The following is a 20661-nucleotide window of genomic DNA, read 5'->3' as shown; positions in this document are numbered from 1 at the left end:
CTTCCCCTCGATTTGAAGGTGTAGAATGTTTTTAAATAATGGCTGTTAAACCGTTCTATCGTTTGAAATCTTCTCTGCGCCACATGTTGCGCAGTTGGCCGGGCCGGTGGACTATAAAAATGAAAGCTTTAAAAAGCCTTCATTTTCCAGGATGCATTCAAGTAATGACTGCGTTTGTGTGAGATTAGATTAGATTTCGGGTTTTCCAGGTTTACTGGATCAGTTTTTCATTAGTGTGTGGCTCATTTCACTTTCAACGGTTGGTACGATATATTTCTACTCAATGGTTAGGTACGCTGCATTGTAGTCTGGGCCACTTTAATGCGTGTAATGCATCTAGCATTGGGCAAATCTGGCTGAGACATCGATTTTTGTGAATCGATTCGAATCGGATCAGCAGAATCGATTCACCGACATAATCGCATGCTTTGAATCGATGTTTTCACAACGATTCGATATGCTAAAGTATTACAAAACTATAAAATAATTCGTTTGCTGCATTATTTGTCTACATAAATTCAATATCAAAACATTAGAACACTTCGCGACTTTGATTCGAAAATGAATATAACGTTAAAAAAGTGCATTCTGAAAAAAAAAAAATGAAATTTAATATTTTTGAATCAAAAGAAAAGTCTCCAGAACTCTGAGAAGTATTCCCATATAGTACTGAAATAAATTCCCGCAGACTGCTGAGATAAATTCCCTCAGAATATTTAAAGAGACTCCTCCAGAATTATGAAAGGAGTTCCTCTTGAATTATTAGAGAATGCTGAAAATGATTACACCAGAATCCTGAGCGACATTCTCTAGAAAAGAAAACAAGACTCTTCCGGTATCTTGGAAGGAATTCACTCTGAATTCTATTAGGGATTTTCATACAATCCTGAGAGAGATTACTCCATATCTATGAGACGGATTGTTTCAAAGTCCCGAGAGGAATTCTCCCAGAATCCTGTGATAGATAGTCTCAGATTCCTGAGAGAGCTTTCCCTTGGGGTTCTTTAAAAATGTTCCAGATTCGTGAATAGGATTAACCTAGAATCCTAAGATGAATCCTCCTAAAATCATGAGAGGAATTCCAAGAGCTTTTCTTTCACATTTTTGAGATAAATTCATCTAGATTTGTGAGAGAGATTCCCAAAAATTTCGGAATTCTAAAATTTCTTACTCAGATTACTAAAAAGCGTTGCTTAGAACGCTCAGAAGGATACCAGAATTCTGAGAAAGGTTCCCTCAAAACACTGGGCGAGTTTGCCAAAGAAACCTGAGATATACTCTCATAGAATTCTGGAAGATAGGATTCCCCCAGAAACTTGAGAAGAATTCCTCCAGAATCCTTTTAAGTATTCTCCCAGAATTCCCTTAAAATTCTGGGTGGAAACCTTTAGAACGCTGCGAATAAGTCTGCCATGATCCCGTAAGGTATTCTCTAAAATTCTACGAGTGATTCCTCCAGAAACCTGAGAGGGATCATAAGAGGGGTTCTTTCAGATTCTTGAGATAAATATATCTAGAAACCTAAGAGGGATTTTTCCGAAAATCTGATGAGGATTCTCCCTGGAAGGGATTACGAAATCTTCTAGAATGGACTTCTCCAGCATCCTGAGAAGGATTCTGTAGAATTCTGAAAGGTACTCCCACATAAAAATACCGCAGATTCCTGAAAGACATTGCCCAGAATCTTTGAAAGGACTCCTCTAAACTCCTGAAAGGGATTGTTCCTGAACTCTGAGAGTGATTCCCCTAGAATACTTTATATTATTACACCAGTATCTCAACAGAATCTTCCTATAATCAAGTCAGGGATTTTCCCTGATTACTAAGAGGGATTCTCCAAAAAAATATCTTTGGGGGATTACACACATTTTTTTATTTCATTTCATTGGAGCTTGACAATTGATAGTAAACTCCTTGTTAACTGACAGATCATTTCTATCAACTATTGATTGGAACGGTAACATATTGAATTAAGATCTGATGGAGGTTACTCAGAGATGCATTTGAACGCGTTCTGTTCATGTTCTGTTCAGAAGCTGTGCTCACGTGAGCCGTGTTCAAGTTCAAACACTAGTGGGTGTTTGAACACAGTGCACTGTGTAGCTAATAGCAACAGATTTGTGACCTTTGCAGTCATTCGGCCATCGCTAGGATGCGCCTGTCGGTCGTGGAGCTTTTCACAAGGTTTTTGAAACACCGTTGGATGCAAAATCTCTTTAGAGATTAGTCATAGTGGCTAATTCTCTATGAATGATTGGGAATCGTCAGGTCTGGTATCTTATTGAAGGCGCCCTTAGGCTATTCGTTGTCCTCTAAGTTCAAATATGTAGGTAGCTCATGCCGGCATGAGCCAGTTCCTAGCTATCAGCAGTTCTTAGACAACAATTTCTACCGGAAAAGCGTCTTGCTAGTCTGGTGGATATCCGCCTGAGCCACAACACATCGTGTGTCCAGGGTTCGGTCGGTTTTTACCCTGGTGTAACGAAGATAGCCCTGGCCACCCAACATCCCCCACAACGACATTTATTACCACCCATTAGACAATTCGATGAACTGGCTGAAAACAAAAATTAGATGAATCATAAATAACCTAAATTAAAGTTTTGAAAGAACACGGTAAGTCGATTATGCATACATAGAACCAGTGGGGAAAAGGGATTCAAGTGCAAGCGCGGTGTCGTCAAACATCAAGAACCTTATTTACATTTAGCTAAAGATCTGAGCTGTCAATTTTGAACACTGTTTCGTGAGCAATCTAGTTGCCAAGATTGTGTTCAAAAATGTGAATACGCACGTAAGAGCAATCAGTGCACATTTTCGGCACGCTCACAGCTCATGAGCGTTCAAAATGCATCTCTGGGTTACATTTCATTTTACAGGACACATAATGTTACAGAAGTAGAAAACTGATGAAATGCTTAAACTTTGATAGCAATGTGTCTGCCCATACAAAGCACTATGTTATTATAAATTTGTTCATATTTTTACTTAAATGCTGCGCTCCTGTAGAGCGTTAAGAAACGTGTGAAAGTCCTCTACAGTCAATGGCAGAACTTAGACAGTTTGCCTTCGATTGACCCCCGTGCATCTAAATGACACCTAACGATTCGTGCCAACCATAGTCCCCAGAAGGCACCTTCCACACACCTTGAATAAAATAACACTATCCATTAAAACTCACCTTTCGCATCCGGACAGCTGATGGTCGTTTTCCTCATCCGCAGAACCCGATGATCGTCCATCAACGCGAGCACGATATTGGAATTGCCCTCGGCACGATAGGCCAGCCGACTTTCGTCAATCGCCTCAACGGCGGCGACGTGTCCCTCCTCGTCTTCTAGCTCATCATCTCGATCACTCTCCTCGTTGAATGATCCAGCAGACTCGTCCACCCTCCGGCCCCGATAGTCTCCCCTGCTGCTGCCGCCATCATCTTCGTAGTCATAGTGCATCTGTCGAACGCCTTTGCAGCAAATTATCCGCCGCCCAATCTGTAGGGATACCTCGTCTCCGACCGTAGTAGATTCGGAGTAATCGTTTCGAGAAGTACAATATTTGGTCACAGCTCGATCCAACGCGACGGTGTCAGTTTGGTAGCAATAGTTGCCATAATTGGTATTCAGCTTTCCCATGCTGGTCTACTGTTTAATTGATATGCAGCACCGTTGGAACTATGTATAACTGCGAATGGCCTGACCTCCAGCTCCAGAACTGTGCGCCCCGCATTCGTGGTAAATCAGCAGCAAACTGTCGTCGATAGTTTGTTTGATAACACCACCGACTGACTACAAGTCGTGAAGGTTCCCTGCTTTGTCACCAGCAATGGAGGATAGCGAACGAGGGTACTTTCACACCGCCCGATCTGGAAGATAGATTGAAAGTATGACGGAATTGCATTAGTAAAGCACTTCAAATAATTTTCGATTCAAATCCTAGTCACGGAAACATGTTCGCCCAACGTTAAAAGAAAGTTTGGTCAATCATCGACTAGGTGGTGGTAGTGGGCAAACGTCAAACTCGAACAAAAACGATGCGAGCGCCACGAGTGGTCAGTTGCCCAACTATCAAATTTTTAAATTGTTCGTTAAATCGGTGTACAATGGGATTTATCAGAGTGTTTCGTCCTTTATATATGGTTAAGTTTTACTTTTGTGGTCCCAAAACTTAAAAAATTCTAGAAAAACTTGCGATAAAAAATGACTATATTTCATTTGTTAAAACGTCAAATAAGAGATTTGAACCATTTTTAACAAAAAAAAAATCAGATCTCTAAAATTAAGCAGATATGGAACAAAATCATGTTGGTCAAGTTGACCGCAACAAAAAACTAAATGATCATAATAATCGTTGTACTGCAAAACTCATATTTTTTCTATTTTTTAACAAGAAACAGAGTCCTATTGGAAACGCTTTATTACAAATTTGATGGAAACTACCTACTATAATTTTGATATCACTTGAAACAATTTTGTTACACCAATCCAATCGGGAACGGTGCCAACCCCGATACTATCACACTTACTTAAGTGTCTTTCACTTGACGCATGTCTCTGCTGCTGCTGCTGTTGCTACTGCTGTTGCATTAGTTATACGATGAATTCCACGAAGTTTGTCTGCTCTGCTGCTGGGTGTTGTTGGTGGTGACGACGGTGACAAGTTGCAGCACGTTTCTCCACGATGAAGCCGCGGGTTTTGTTTATCTGCAAGTAAATCAGAGAAAAGTTTGCATTAAACTGAGGGCAATTTAAATTTGGGACGCTCGCAATGACACTAACAACGTTTGATGAGTCGAGAATACTGAATGGTGACTTTTTCTGCAGACGAATATGATGAATTGCCTACGGGGCCCGAAATTTCGCGCAACGGAAATCGTCATAAAGCACATTGAGTGTGTTTACCGACGAGCGAATCCATAATCTTATCAACTAATGAATGACAGGCCGTGAAGTGGGGTTGGGAATTCAACTAGATATGAGTCATTTATTTTATGGGCGTTGGTGTGCTAGCTATGGAGTTACGGGAATCACGCTGGATGTTGAAGTCTCAAATAAAGCAGAGACGTAGTCCTACGTCAAAACATCAATCAATTGTTTGTGTTATGTAAGACTTCCTGTATTTTTTTTATCTGTATTAACGAGGTTGGCTGGTTCATCTGGCTGGTTCATCTCTGGACCCACGCTTTACTTCCCTTGCGAAGGAAGAACTCGGTGTGATAATCAAGTGTTCTAATCATCCAACCAGATCCGTCCCACTGACTTCCTATATTGTATCAGGGTTCAATCCCTGACCCGCCTTTTTCCCTCTACTGGATATGTATTGTCTACATTTCCCAATTCTCCACATAAAGAGCTCATTACCATCACTAGAACCAGAAACGGGTTGAAAAAACCGTTTCCCTTCCTCCCAACCTCCACAACATAAAATGTAAGGCACCCTACACACTACTCAAACCGTTTGACCAACATTGACTCCACCGCCAGGTTGGTCAAAACCTATGTAGGGTAGCAATTTACTTCGTCATATGCGCTAATTCTCGTCACATACGACGGAAAATAACCAACCATTACAGATTCTCCAATTTACCTTTGCCAATGTTTCATTAGATGGATGCAAAAAGATGTAGACTATCGATAACCAGCCTCTTTAACACGTTTTTCGTACGACGAAGGCAACTGCACCACACACGGAAAAAAATCCATTCCCAAGACCATGAATATGACTCATAGTTTCCCGATATTTTTATGATTTTATGTTATAAATATACACCATGATTAAATTTTATGATCTTATGATTGATTTCACCATAACGCTATGCACCCGTTATTGTTTTGGCTTTCGACGACCAAAAATGGAAAATATAATCATGAAGCTATGATTAAATAAACTGGGATCATGAGTAGCATTCATGAAGCCAAGAATAATTTTCATAAACCTGGATGCAGATCCTGATGCTTTACCACCAGATTCATAAAATTATGGTTTGGTGAGGTAGAACCATGCATAGAATTCATGGAATCAAAAAATACTTTTATGATTCCGTCGTCGTCGGACCTATATGCTTCTCAGTCAAATTCATAAAATCATGGTTGAGGGAGATGGAACCATGCATAGAATTCATGGAATTAAGAATTACTTTTATGATTCCGTCGTCGTCGGACCTCAATGTTTCTCAGTCAAATTCATAAAATCATGGTTGAGTGAGATGGAACCATGCATAGAATTCATGGAATTAAGAATTACTTTTATGATTTCGTCGTCGTCGGACCTCAATGTTTCTCAGTCAAATTCATAAAATCATGGTTGAGGGAGATGGAACCATGCATAGAATTCATGGAATTAAGAATTACTTTTATGATTCCGTCGTCGTCGGACCTATATGCTTCTCAGTCAAATTCATAAAATCATGGTTGAGGGAGATGGAACCATGCATAGAATTCATGGAAATAAGAATTACTTTTATGATTCCGTCGTCGTCGGACCTCAATGTTTCTCAGTCAAATTCATAAAATCATGGTTGAGGGAAATGGAACCATGCATAGAATTCATGGAATTAAGAATTACTTTTATGATTCCGTCGTCGTCGGTCCCAAATGCTTTTAATTAGATTAATAAAACGATGCAAGCTAAAATCATAAGAAAATAAAATACGTGATATCAGAGCCCATTTCTATGATTTTGGGACCTATCCATCATCCTTTTTTCTATGAGCAAGCAGCACTTTTTAGTTGGCCTCTTGTTAGTGAAGATATGTAATATTCAAATATAAAAGAGAACAACAATGATCGAACTCACCGGATAATCATATTTAGCTGGTTTATTATTTTTGTCTTTGGCACCTACATCCAACAGGCTAAGGATGCCCTCCAAACCACATCAATTGTTCACTAGTTCACATCACTTGCTGAGTCTCCGAACTCGTCGAACGATGAATAAACCGGAAAAATAGAGAGAATTACCGAAAATTAACGTGTGATTCTCACTTTGCTTCACCCTCCGTACATAAACTCGGAACTACGACGGATGGCACAACGAAAACGCGAACTAGGCACTGTTTACTTTTTGCGCGTTTACTTCTTAGTCAATCAACTCCCAACAACCTGCCGAATCTTACGGGCACACTGTTTTGATGTTCCATTTCCTCATATATGCACATTTATTACTCTAACCAAATAAAAACTTTGCAAAAATAGCAGGTTTAACTTTTTCCACATGTCTGTGCTGGACGACCGCGCGATTTATATAATTGCATATGGCAGATAAGTGTAACGCTAGGAAGCGACCATGAATATAATTTATGAAAATGCTTGTTTCTATTCATATTTCTGGTCAACTCATTCATGATATTATGAATTTTAATTATGATATTATGAGTTGGCAGACATCATAAGAACATGATTTTTTATTCATGATTAGGGGAATGGATTTTTTTCCGTGCAGTAGCAGCTAGCCGAATTGTTCTTCATTACCGTTCAATTTTCACTTCGCCAGCTTCCCTTGTTGAATCTGTCTTCAATTCACACCCCCACAAAAGCTCTGTGGCACTTCAATGTTGGATTTCACTGCTGCAGAATGCAGCAAAAGCTGTTTAATCAATCAAATAAATCACTTTTTTCGCGTAGGTAAAATGTAAACAACAGGCTGTCTTCGTCTAGGATGCGTGGATTTCCTGCATATGAAACATCGTACTTCGCAACCACAAGAGAAATATTTCTTCGTTGCACTGTGATGGCGTATTATGATCCGGAGGGCTAAAATATTAATTGTTAAATTGTTAATTAATTAAAATATTTTGGTCAAAATTCCTAAGTTACATTCATCTCAATTAAAAAGCTTTCTGCTCAAAAGTACTTTGTTGAACACATGAATTTTAAGGAAATTATAGATCTTTGGCAATATCTTTTTACTTGATTTGGAAGCTAATTTATAAATAAGTAATTGATACCCAATTGGCCATGAGGCGTTACGCTAGTTGCAAGTATAAATTCGATCATTATTGATCGGTGCTTAGGTAAACGGGAATTAGATAAAAAAAAACCTTTCATTGGTTTGGTAACAAGCTGGTGCGCTTAGAAGAAAAGAAAGAATTCTGTGACAAAGATTCAGTGGTTAAGATAAATGAATTCCGATGATTCAGAAATGTCGTGGAAAGAAGCTCAAAAATCCGGGAAAATCGGGTGAGCCGATGACGTGCCAGCAGTTGAACAATTCTAGCAAGGAGTTAAGAATTCCGGGACCAATTGCTTTGAAGACCTGGCAATTTCTGAGCTTCGTGGTTGGTTGCCCATACTGGAGTTCAATCTGTGTATTCTTCAAGGAATTGCTTCTGGGTGTCCCTGCAGGAACTTCTAGGGATTCAACCTAGGTTTTCTTCTGGAGATTGATCCATGAACTCATTCTAGGATTTCCTCAAGCGATTCCATTTTATGATTCGTCCAGGAATTACTTATAAACATCCCATCATGAATGCAGAAGATTTCACAAGGAAAATTTTCTGAGTTTGCCACCAAAATTTGCCGAAAGTACATTTCCGAATGATTCAAAAAAAAAACGCCAGCTTGAATCTTAGCAGGAGCCCCTGGCAGATGCCCGGCAGGTGCTCTTGGAGAACTGCTGGAAGAGGCAAGGAAGAGGCTTCTTTATCATTCCATAAAGAGGCTCGTGAAGGATTCTCAGAAAGAATTTTGAGAGAATTCCCCGGAGACACTCATGGAGGATTTCCGCAGGGAGTTTCTGAAGGATTTCTGGAGGGATCTAGGATTTCTAGAAGGAAGTTCTGAAGGATTACCGAAAGCGCTTGATTCTTGGAAGGAACTCCAGCAGAATTCAAGAAAGGTACTTATGGAGGATTCCGAGAGGAACTCCTGAAAGATTTGTACAAGGAACTGCTGAAATTTTCTTTCTGTATTCCTTCAAGAGTCCTTCCAAAAATCTCTGAGTAGTTCCTTACGGGAATTCATCAGAGGTTCCTTCATCGAATTCAAAGTCTCTTTCAAGAACCCGCGAAGAGATCCTTCCAGGAATTCTTCAGAAATTCCTTCCAAGATTCCTCAAGGAGTTCCTTCCGAGCATCCTCCAGGAGATCCTTTCGGGAATCTTCCAGGAGTAGCTTCCACGAATCCCTTAGAAGTTCCTCGAATCCTTCAGAAGTTCGTTCCAGGAACCATCCAGTGATTCCATTCAGGAAGTCTGCTTCAGAAGTTCCATCAAAAAACCTCAAGGAGCTCCTACCGGGAGTCCTCCACGTACTCCTTTCGAGAATTCTCAGGAGCTCCTTCCTGAAATACACATGAGCATCTAGCGAAAATCAATAAAGACTTCCATTCGGACATCCACCAGGAGTTTCTTCTGAGAAATCTCCAGAAGTTTTTTTTCAGAGAATCCTGCATCAGTGCTTTGCATGAATCTTCCAGAAGATCCTTCCTGGGATCCACCAGAAGTTCTTTCCGGGAATCCTACAGGAGTTTCTTCCAGGAATCTTCCAGGAGCTCTTTCCGAGAATCCTCCAGAAGAATCTTAGTGGAATCTCTTGATAGTTCTTTCCGGGAATTTTCCCGCAGTTCCTTCCGGAAATTCTCCAGGAGTCCTTTCAGAGAGTCCTCTAAGAGTTCCTTCTGGGAATCCTCCAGGAGCTCATTTTGAGAGTCTTCCAGGAGCTCCTTCCGAGAATATTCCAGGGGGTTCCTTCCAAGAATTCACAGTATCTCCTTCAAATAATCATTAAGGAGTTTTTTTCCGAGAACCCTCCAAGAATTCCTTCCGGGAATCTACCAGGAGTTCCTTCCGGAAATTTATCAGGAGCTCCATATTCAAACGAAGTTCCATCCGAGAATCCTTCAAGAGGCCTTTCCGAGAATCCTCTAGTAGTTCTTTCCAAAATCCTCCAGAAGGTTCTTCCGGATTTTGTGAATGGAATTTTCGGAAATCTTTCTGTAGTTCCGTCCGGGAGTCCCTCAGCAGTTCTTTTCGGTAACCTACCAGAACTACCTTCCGAGAAGCCTTCAGGAATTGTTTCCAAGAATCGTACAGGAGCTCCTTCCTAGAACCCTCCAGAGGTTCCTTCCGAGAATCCTACAGAAAGTCTTGCAAATTTCGTGGATGGAATTACGAAAAATTTCAATATCATTTGTAACATCTGGAGGAATTTCCCGCATGGAAGGAACTTTTGGAGGAATTCTCGGATGAAGTTGCTGCGCTATATTTCGGGTGAATTTCCGAATGCTTATGGAGGAATTTTCGAGCGGAATTTTTGGAAAATATTGAAATTCTGGCAGGAATACTAGAATCGAATTCCTGGAAGACTTCTCGAACGAAGTCACCGGAGGAATTCTCAAAATGGAATTTCTGGAGGAGTCCCCAGATATGATTTTTGTAGGAAATCTCGGATAGAATTTTAGAGGAATTCTCAAATCAAATTCATGGAGGATGGAATTATATACTGGAAGAAGTCTCGGATGGAATTTCTGAAGGCTTCTCGCAAGGAATTCTTGGAGAAATCTTCAGATGGAATTCTTGGATGAATTACTACAAGAATTTTCAGATAAAATACCTGAAAGAATTCTTGAAATCCCTGAGAAATCCTCGTAAGAAAATTTCCTGGAGCAATTACCAGATAGAAGAATAAAAAATGTTTATATTGACATTCTGGAGGAAAAACATGTTCGAAGACACCATTTCAATTCAATAAATCGTTGTCAAGTTATAATTTATTGCAGAAGAAAGTTAGGTTTTTTTTTTCATACGCCATTTTCAAAAGTTAGGTGAGGAAAAATAGTTATATTTTGATGCAAAAGTAAATGATTCACAGAATCCATTACATGAAAAAAATCTCATTGAAATTAAAAAAAATCGAATCGTAAATGGCATATTTTTGGAGTTTTGACCTGTAAATGCTCTACAGCCGCCTTTCTCAAACTATGGATCACGACAACCCACCAGCCCCATAAGAAATACATGCGCCGATAAAGAAGTTTGAGAAAGACTGCTCTATTCCTTTTCAATTTTAGGATTGTTTCTAGAGAACTTTCAAAACGATAAAATTTTGTATTAGTAAGTAGTGCAAAAGGCATGTAATTGCTAGATCTGTTATCCAAAACAGGTTCTAACCGACATTTTTTTTCCGAAATTTAACTATTTTTTTTCAATTTCGATCAGGACGACTTTATGATTATCCCAAATAATTACTTCAGTAGTTTGAACAGAAATTTTAACAGAGTCGTCCGAATATTTGTCCCAGAAGGTTTGGAGAATCTATGCTAGAACTACCCAACTTATTTTCCAAAATTTCTTTAAAAATTCTTCCAGAATTTCATTTTGTGATTCCTCTCGGAATTCTCAAGAGGAAACCCACAGTTTTTTATGAATTGATCAAGGGAACGTCCAGAAGATGTGTACAGCAGTTCATCCAGAGGTATGTTTTAAGAGATGCTCTCCTCAAGAAGCTCAAGAAAATTCCAGCAATGCTACCAACAGAAACTTCTTCTTCGGAAGTGGAGCGGACCTGGTGTGATGGTTAGAACCAGTGTCGCGAAGCATCAGCGTACAAGTCACAAAAAAGCTGATAAACACCAAACTTGTATCACCCTGTCTCTGCGGTTTCTGATTCGCTCTCTCTACAGTCGCTAACACCAGAAAAGACAGAATCCCATCATAGTCACCCGGTCACCCTTGTTTTGCTACAATCATCCTGACTTGGATACGGCTCATGTGAGTGTCATGACTCTCTCCGTCGCCTCAAGCAGATGCACGCGCAACAGCATGTGAAACTATGCATGTGTATTATCACAAGCACGGTACTACGTCATAAATCCTATTCGTTTTGCATAGCTCAGTTTAAACGCACACATTGAGCGCACCACGCAGTTCACCCTGGCTACCGCAAACGCTCTCACTTCGCCCGTTATGCATCTTTGCTCAGAGAGATTGATTCTCTAGCAACCCGCCTGAAGCATACTCAGCAACTGCTATCGCTGCAAAGCTGCGAAGGGTGGAACCCACAACATGTTTTTCATTCCAGGCATGACATACTAGCTGGTTCGTATCACCTTGGGAAGGGTGACTCCAGAAAGCGGTTCAAGTGATTGTCTCGTGATGGTCGCGATTATTCGCAAGACTGGTTAGAACACGTGACTATCACGCCGAGGACCTGGGATCGACTCCCACTCCCGACAAACTCACAAAATGTGAGTTCTTCCTAGGGCCCATATAGCCGAGGCGGTAAACGCACGGGTATTCAGCATGACCATGCTGAGGGTGACGGGTTCGATTCCCGGTCGGTCCAGAATCTTTTCGTAAAGGAAATTTCCTTGACTTCCTTGGGCATAGAGTATCTTCGTGCCTGCCACACGATATACGCATGCAAAATGGTCATTGGCAGAGGAAGCTCTCAGTTAATAACTGTGGAAGTGCTCATAGAACACTAAGCTGAGAAGCAGGCTTTGTCCCAATGAGGACGTTACGCCAAGAAGAGAGAGAGAGAGAGTTCTTCCTTCGGAAGGGAAGAAAAGCGTGGGTTCCGAAATGAACTAGCCTAGAACTAAAAATCTCGTTAATACAGATAAAAAAAAACTTCTTCGAAGATTTACCCAAAAAGTCTCATAAGACGTTTCTCCAAGGATACCTCCAAGAATACCTCCAAGAACTCCACCAATTATTTTTCGGAAACTTCTTTGAAGTTCACTAAAACTTTCTAAACAGTTACTCAAATCGTCTTCAAGGATTCTTCAGCAAGTCCTCTGAGGATTTTTTCAAGAATAAGCCCAAAGATATCATTACGATATTCTCGGAGGATTCTTCCGAGTAGATATCCTTGAATCTTTTCCTGGAATAGCTTTAGGAATAATTATATCTTGAATGTTTATTTTTGTAGTAATATTCAAAACCAATTAAAATGAAGACTTTTATGAAGAAATCTAAGAATCCAGGAATCATGATAGGATTTCTAAAGGAAATCATGAAAAAATCGTTAAAAGTTTATAAGGATAAGGAATTCAGAAAAGAATGTTGGGATATCTTAATAATTTTCGTCAAAAAGCTGTGGTGATATTCCCTGAGCAATGTTTAAATAAAACTATGGAAGAGTAGTATGAAGTAATACCCAGTCTAAGAAATTGCAGTGGCGTCTCGTTCATAGGTCCACTGCGTTCACTACACAGTTGATAAAAACTAAAATAAATCACTATAGTGTCAACATTTTGCTACAAACGATATAAACTACTCATTCGATCCTTTTGATGTTCACAACTTCAAGTGAACAAACCACTATGAAATACTAGTGCGTATCCAATGGGAATCAAGTAAATTTTCCAACTTAATCTCACTATGCCACCACCCTGCCGCTGCCAGAGTTCTCCACGCCGAAGCATGCGTAACATCCATGTGACAGCATCGCCAAAAATCTCTCGCCTCAGTTCACTTCCAGAAGTACACGGGAACGCTGTATATGCATGCAAGAACTGTGTTTACTTGTGTTCGACTGTTCTGTGCTGCTTTGGCAATGTATTAGTAAAATTTTTGTGCACTTCTTCCAATGGACGTGGGCCTCATCGGAGGCGGAGGAAAGGAAAGATTGTTTGCTTACCCCAAGCTTGCGCTCGCGGGGAAGCTGCTAAGCTTGGCAACGTCGCATTTGAGCTATGCTTCAGCAAGAGAGCGAGGCGAAAGAGCAAAGCGAGAGAACTTGTACCATTCAACGGAGGCCGCCCATCCACTCTTTCGGCATTCGTGCATGCCTTTGGGTGGACCTGAATGGGTGGCATTTTCATTCACTACTAGTTGCACGTTGCGTACGGTTTCATTTTCTAGCAACATTCAAAGGAAAATGGAGCGCGATATCGTAGACAATCTACTCCAGCAATTCGTTTGCCAGGCGGTCGATTGAGGAAAAGCTTGTACCACATCTCGAATCGTCTAAGTTACAGAGTTACAGAGTGACCCATAATTGTGCAATGGGTGTTTCACTTCTTCAGTGTCAGTTATCCACTTCTGAATGGATTCTTCGAAGTTCAAAAGTTATTCCGAAAAAATCCCTTAACAATTGGTGGGCAATGTCTACTCTCGCTTCCGAAATTTCGATTAAGTCCAGCTGACCAATGAGCTGAGAATGTTTTACACGAAAAAAGTCGCAGAGATAGCTAAGGTGCTTACTAAGAACAATTTGGAAGACGTCTTCTCAGAGACGTATCTGCTTATTCCTCTGATAATAACACTTACGTCTACAACTGATGCCGTTGGAAGGAGTTTTTCCACCTCAAAAGAATAAGAACCTATCTTCAGTTACAATGAGCGAGCAAAGACTAAAGAGGCCTCAACTGATGGCGGTAGAAAACCCTCTGTTTCATCAATTGAAACAACAAGGCAGTTTTCTCGACGAAATCGTCGATAGATTCGCTTGTCTAGCGGAGTGTCTAGCGGAGTTCAGGTTCCTGCTGTTTTCCATTCATACTACAGTCCCATGTGAAAACTTTTCAAGTGCACAGTCAGCTTTACGGGTCACGAGACGCCCCTGAGAAATTGATTTGATTAAAATTACAATTACAATTACAAACTGTGCTATGACATAAAATTCAGTTCTACCGCTGTTGTCGTCGAGAACAGACGGAATCAAACGCGTTCTCCGGTTCTCGTTTACCAGCTATTGTGCTGTACATGCTGCAGCTTGCAAGCGCGCTTTGTTCGTCGGTCGTTCACCGTAGCTTCATACGCTGAGGTGCTTACTGCGTCGTCGTTCGGATAGCGAATAATTGAAATGTGTGATGTTATTAACACCGCTCAATTTCGTTTCCCGGTGGGCAGCCCGCGCCCCACTTGGACGGAAATTGCCAGCTTCCTGAAAAAATTGGACACGGATTTGACGGTGATGGACACAGTGTACAAGACGGCCCATGATCGTTCTTTATTTATAAAATTTACGACGTTGGAAGCAATGCTGCAATCACTGCAGAAAAATACGGAGCCGATAAAATTCGTATATGAAAGCGGGCAATTGGTAGATGTCCGAATGTGTGTCGCAGGTACCAATGTGAAGCATGTTCGGGTGTTTGATTTACCGCCGGAACTAACCGATGACCAGTTATCCCACGTAATCGGAGAATTCGGGAAGATCGAAAGGATTGTTCGAGAAAAGTTTCCCGAAGAGCTCGGTTTGGGCCACCTGTACAATGGGGTGCGTGGTGTGTATATTGATGTAAAAAAAGATATTCCACCAGCAATCGTCATCGGGAAGTGGAAAGGGAGAATTTTTTATGACGGCTTGAAAAATACGTGTTTTTTGTGTCGAGCGGTGGGTCACCGAAAGGACACCTGCCCCCAACGGCAAAAGCGGAAGATCCACGAGAACCAAAAGCGGGAGGAAGCGAAAGTCAGTTCTTATGCTGAAGTTGTGTCTGGAGAAGCGAGCGGATCAGCAGAACAAGAAGTTTCGGAAGAATGGGTGGACGAAGTAATTGAAGTTTTGGACGACAACGGACACCTCTCGGATACGTTTGAAGTGGAACAAAGGCCGTCGAGAAGTTACGATAAAGCAACGGACTTGGAAAAGGAAGTACGCCGTAAAGAAGGTATTGAGAAGTTAGAAGAGGTAGCCAGAGCGATCAAGGATGCGATGACAAACCCGAACGCTAACCAGCGTAGAGCTCAGTTCGCCGCATCCGGTTCCAGTTCTGGCTCTGGCTCGCGTCCGAAAAAGAAATGTACACGTAGAACTTTTTACTAGAATGTATTAACATTGCTTTTTTTTAGAAAAACATATTTTTTTCTTGACTCTCGGCTCCGTAAAGTTTTGTATAAAACGAATGAGCCTAAATAAATAAACCATCTGAATAAAAAAAAAAAAAAATGACATAAAATTCACATAATATTCTCTTATTCAATATACTTTACTTCCTACACCTCGACGATCGAAGCCGACAACACCAAGCACTGCTTCACAAGCCGGCCTTGAAGGCGGCGATCCATCTGCAGGAAAAATTTCCAATCACCAGCGAAAGATGCTGGCAGTTCCAAACCAAAGTTACCAACCTCAACGTCAGGTAGCGTTTCGACGTGCTAGGATGAAATCACAATCAGAATTCAGAATCAAATGTATGTATCGTAACGTTACTCCGGCCTTGAACGGGCACCGCTTCCGGTGAAAGTGACGGACCAAAAAAAACCACGGTTCCAGCGGTGACATCAGCTTCCCACATAGGTCCCGTTCGGTACGTTCTATTGAGCCCGGGACCCAGGTTCCGCGTTCCAGGTGCAGTGACCAAACTTTGAGCTTGATTGGTTTAAGTTGGAAACTTGAGATACATCATACAGGTTGTTTGGAAATGTGCAACAATTTACCTCAACTGGAGCAATGTAGTCTTCCATGAAGACTAAGTCTCCAGAGATGTGCATACTTGTGCTGCCCCCCTCGATGGGACTGAACACGAGTTTGGATGTGTTTATCGAAAGTATGGGTATATCCGGAGAACACTGGTCGAAGTCGTCATTCAGTTCCACCGCAAATTTGCTCTAAAAGTGGCGAAATGGTCAATAACAGTACTGATCTTTCGAAACTGAAGTTACCTCAGACGGTCGGCTAAGAAATACCAAGAGTAATGAACATTTTAGTAGGATCAGCATAATGCTACCTTAAGTTTGAACAGACAAAAAAGAATTGGAGCATGCTCACTGAAAGAGCTATAACCGGTTCGTTCTAAACACGTGACCGATAGTAGTCTAAATTGTTGCCACTTTGTGACAAATAATTACCCGCTAATTTGCTAATAAAATTTAATGAGTGAAAATTATTTGTTTGTTTATGCTAGAATTTCGATCCGTTACAAACGATTATATTGTCAGAGTAGCAGTTGGTTCATGCCCGACCATGTCCAGTATTATTTGGATGCCCTAGTCGTACCTCCACGCCATTTGAGGGTTCATCAAAGTGCTGCTTTCACCTTTTAACCTCATCCCATCTGTTCGCCAAGAGGCTCACATCATCATCCCTGCATATTCCGTCTCGCGGCACAAAGCGTTTGTGTGATGCGTTGAGCTTCTGATGAACTCGCAAAAAAGAGCGACACAGCAGTTCCGTTTCCCCGATTCATTCAGAGGAGGGTTATCTCCTAGAGAAAGGCGGGTCTGATGTTTCTGCTTCAGACTGTATCGTTTCCATGCTTCAGCATGACCACTGTTCTTCGGCTTTTCTGGCCGGTATGAGTTGATCATCAATATTAACTTCTTTTATCGATCAGCCTAGATAGCTGTGTAGTGTCGGTAGCGGTTGGTTTAATTGGATAAGAATAGTACTACGGACCGCCTGATCCAGTGAAAAGAGTTCACTAGTAAGGAGGCCCCTTTTCATGGTGTTATGCGGCTTTATGCTTTCCGTGACTAGGAATGAATGGTTAGCAGGCTCAATAAAATCCGAATAGCAAACGGATCCGGTGGAGTGCCAGGGCACCCTCCACAGTATTTTGCCCTTACTGTGCAAACCGGTGTAATAGTGCAGTGGACCTTGTGTTTCTCCGAGACAATCTTCTGCCCATCTTTAGTCTCTAACATGATGATGAATTTGGGCGGGATTATGAAGATTTCATGGATTTGTTTATATGTTCACCTTTATGGTTTCGCGTTATGCGATATGCAGTGTATTCTGTGTAGCCTCGCCTTTGGCGTTTTCCAATCGATACCAATCTGAATTTATTGCTGCTGTTCTTTTTATGTACTGTGGATTGACGCAATCGTTGCTACACTAATCTCTGAATTGACCACGAGAGATTTGTGCTATTTCATTTGTGGTATCTGTTGGAAACCCTAAGAGGAGATACGTCTATTGTTCGGGTTTATGTACCGCATGATGAACCTCCCCCTACGGATGATTTCAAGCAAATCATCGCATACTGCACATCAAAAAATCTTTCGCTAATTTTTGACAATTGTTGCTCATCAAATCATTTGGGGCAGCTCAGAGACTCAGAAATAACAAAATAAGCAAAACTTTTTACTCGTAAAAATCAAGTTTAATCTAACTTATAGTTAAGCGTGATTGCTATGCTAGCTATGCTACTTCTGTATCACCTGGTCAGCTACACTTACACAACGAATCAATGAGATAAGTGCTTGGAACTTACAGACACCTTTAGTGGTGAATAAGCGAAAAAGTAGGAATGTACTATTTCTAGACGAGAATGGCACCTGCGACGTCAGATTGCAGATCAATGTGGAGAAGGGGACAGGAAGTGATGATGTAATTACATTCCCACGGCAGAATTGACTTTTTGGCAAATGATTGTTTGATGCATGGATCCTGTTCGGTAGGCGTAGGATTAGGATTGAGGCAGGGTAATTCACCATTTGTTTGAAGGTTTTTACTGAAAAATTTGTTTTCCGTGCATAATTACACTGTTGTTGAAAAATATCCAGTAAACATCTAGATCCAGTCATTGCGTATACTTCCCATTGCAGATGAATTCCCTTAAATTCCATTGTCTAAGAACTATTTTCAGGAACTCTGGAACGTATGTCCAGTAGCCAAAATTCAACATTGGTTACAAATTTGTTATATTTCATTTTTAAGTACCCATTTGATTTTGGGAAGAGATTTGAGGGGGTTTCCGGGGTTCAGGTTTGCTTCTGAGGAGGTTCAAGGCATGTCAAGGCTTTTCAAGGGTCTGCAAAAGGGGTCCGGAGGGGTTTCCGGGAGATTTAGAGGCTATTCAGGGGGGTTTCAAGGAAGTTTCAGAATATTTTCAGATGAATTTTAAGGCGTTTCAGGATTTCAGGTGATATCAGAGATATATCCTCTGGAACGCCCTTGAAACCCCATGAAACACTCATGAAGCCCCCTGAGATCCCCTGGAACACCATCGGAGCGCCTCAGAAACCCCTTGTAATTCACAGAACAACCCTGAGGCTCTCTGAAATTATCTTAAAACTCCCGAAACGCCTCTAAATCCCTTGATAAATCCTGAAGCGTTCTTCAAATTCCCTGAAACCCCCTGCAACATCCCTCGAACACCCGATATCAGTCCTGCAAAACATCGCTACCATCACGAGACAATCATCAGAACCAAATTTGGAATCACCCTTCCCATGGTGATACGAACAAGCTAACTTGCACGCTAAAACAGCTACCGTCGTTGGAGGTGAGAATGGGTCAAAAAAGGATACTCAAAGATTGTTTGTTAAATAACAAATGCAGTTGAAGTCGGAATAACTTTTTATTTGGCATGTATACTCTTCTATGTGGTAATGATAGTTTAACAAGAAAGTATCGCATTATATGAATTGTCTACTAAACTACAAATGATTAAAAATTGACCCAATCTCACCACTTAGATAATTTTAAAAGATGATTAATTCACCTAAAAGGGCTAATACAATCGAAAAAATGGTTGAAATTTGATAAAATAATGTTTGTATGTTGTATCAGCATTTTTAGCCACCATAATCATCCTTATTTAAAGTTTCAACCTCCATGCGAGGAGGGGGGATTACAATGAGGGAGAGGCGCATGATTTATTGAAAAAAAACATGACATTTTTCGAGGTTCGTTCGTTTTTAGAAATTGTGTCATGTTACCGGTTTTATGGCCCCGGTATTTCCTGGATGCCACTATCGTCTGGTAGTTTCACGATAATTCCTCAAAATTTAAAAAATGAGTGGAGAAGAAAGACGCTGTCAAGTCTATTTTGTGAGCTTACGATATTGCAGTACACTAAAGATTAGCTGATGATCAGAGGAGCTGTCCAAACCCATGGATTTATTGTTATAAATGATTTTAGGCACTAAACGTATGAACACACTCGCTTGATACTTCTTCGACATATTTTCGAAAAAAAACGTGCTTTTTTGAATAGATTCGTAATGTCACGGGTGTGAAAGAAAAAACAGTTTTTATTGAAGTGGTTTTACTATTTTTTTTATTAACTTCCTTTTTTTTGTTTGAGGTAAATTGAGATATATTTTTTATCATGAAGATGTGTGATGATGTCACCTATCAAACTGCGTCTTGTGTCAAAAATACCTTCACTAACAAGCATTCCCAAGACAGTTTAAGCTAGGCTAAACGTAGCGTTCAGTTCATTTCTGTGTGAAATGGACTAAAGATTTCTGCTTCCTAACGGAGTGGAGACGCGCGATAGGATTTTCTGTTTAGCTTGTTTTCGCGTGGAAAAGTGCTCGACCCCTAAGACACTGTTAATATTCCCTGAAAATGACACGAATGTGGAGACCATTTCAATGGGATTTTTTTCGCGTGTGCATCGTTCATCGTAAAACAAAACAAGAATCGGTCCGTTGATTGTAGTAATTTGTTTACCAAGACAAAATCCCTAATGTATCTTCCCTTCCCATATCCATACTCCTAGTGATTTCTCGTAGTAACGCAGAGAATTCCTCGGTTATTGGCCTAAGCGAGATTCACGTCATCACTTCCTTCCCTATCCTCAATGAACTACCTGCATCGGCATCCGACACATTCCACCGCGAGAGGCGCTTCAAGCATCGCTTTAACCCTATCGGAAACTTACCAAAACTATTGAATGTTCCATCAAATTCCAACAGATGGTGACTCCATAGCGTAAATAAATTTACAGTGGATGTCCCAAATAAGGGAAGACTGTATTTCATGAAATTTTGCTTCTTATTGAATTTTTAATAAACATTTTAAAACGCTTTTCAGCACATTGTTTT

At 40.8% G+C, this 20661-nt stretch overlaps 2 protein-coding genes across 3 annotated transcripts in view; both read right to left on the bottom strand.

The window, feature by feature from the left end:
* The window catches only part of LOC109419740 (inositol-pentakisphosphate 2-kinase), a 401201-nt gene that overhangs the window by 44307 nt on the left and 336233 nt on the right, over positions 1 to 20661 (bottom strand). The window contains exons 1-3 of one of the 2 annotated variants that reach the window (XM_062850149.1): positions 4776 to 4930; positions 4523 to 4700; positions 3182 to 3862 (exon numbers count right to left, since the gene is read on the bottom strand). In XM_062850149.1, coding sequence (XP_062706133.1) covers positions 3182 to 3632 — 451 coding nt within the window. In that variant the 5' untranslated portion in view covers positions 3633 to 3862; positions 4523 to 4700; positions 4776 to 4930. Of the gene's footprint in view, positions 1 to 3181; positions 3863 to 4522; positions 4701 to 4775; positions 4931 to 20661 lie in introns of those variants that run through there. The other variant, XM_062850148.1, reaches the window with a different exon arrangement.
* Positions 15838 to 16728, bottom strand: LOC109419727 (uncharacterized). The gene is made up of 4 exons (XM_029852736.2): positions 16549 to 16728; positions 16317 to 16494; positions 16097 to 16248; positions 15838 to 16041 (listed from the first exon to the last, which is right to left on the bottom strand). Exons 1-4 carry the CDS (start codon positions 16603 to 16605, stop codon positions 15880 to 15882), a joined length of 549 nt encoding a protein of 182 aa, XP_029708596.1. The 5' UTR covers positions 16606 to 16728; the 3' UTR covers positions 15838 to 15879.

The sequence above is a fragment of the Aedes albopictus genome, chromosome 2 (genome assembly GCF_035046485.1).
Source record: "Aedes albopictus strain Foshan chromosome 2, AalbF5, whole genome shotgun sequence".
In the NCBI taxonomy this organism is placed as follows: domain Eukaryota; kingdom Metazoa; phylum Arthropoda; class Insecta; order Diptera; family Culicidae; genus Aedes; species Aedes albopictus.
The sequence above is the reverse complement of the archived record's forward strand: the minus strand, read 5'-3'. Positions and strand labels throughout refer to the sequence as shown.

Bases quoted from the DNA above. Each gene is read 5' to 3' on its own strand.
- LOC109419727 (XM_029852736.2), bottom strand. From the start codon at position 16,605: ATGCTGATCCTACTAAAATGTTCATTACTCTTGGTATTTCTTAGCCGA. The intron at 16,495-16,548 runs GTAACTTCAGTT...CGCCACTTTTAG, and splicing joins TTCTTAGCCGACCGTCTGAG to AGCAAATTTGCGGTGGAACT. The intron at 16,249-16,316 runs GTTGCACATTTC...TCAAGCTCAAAG, and splicing joins TGCTCCAGTTGAGGTAAATT to TTTGGTCACTGCACCTGGAA.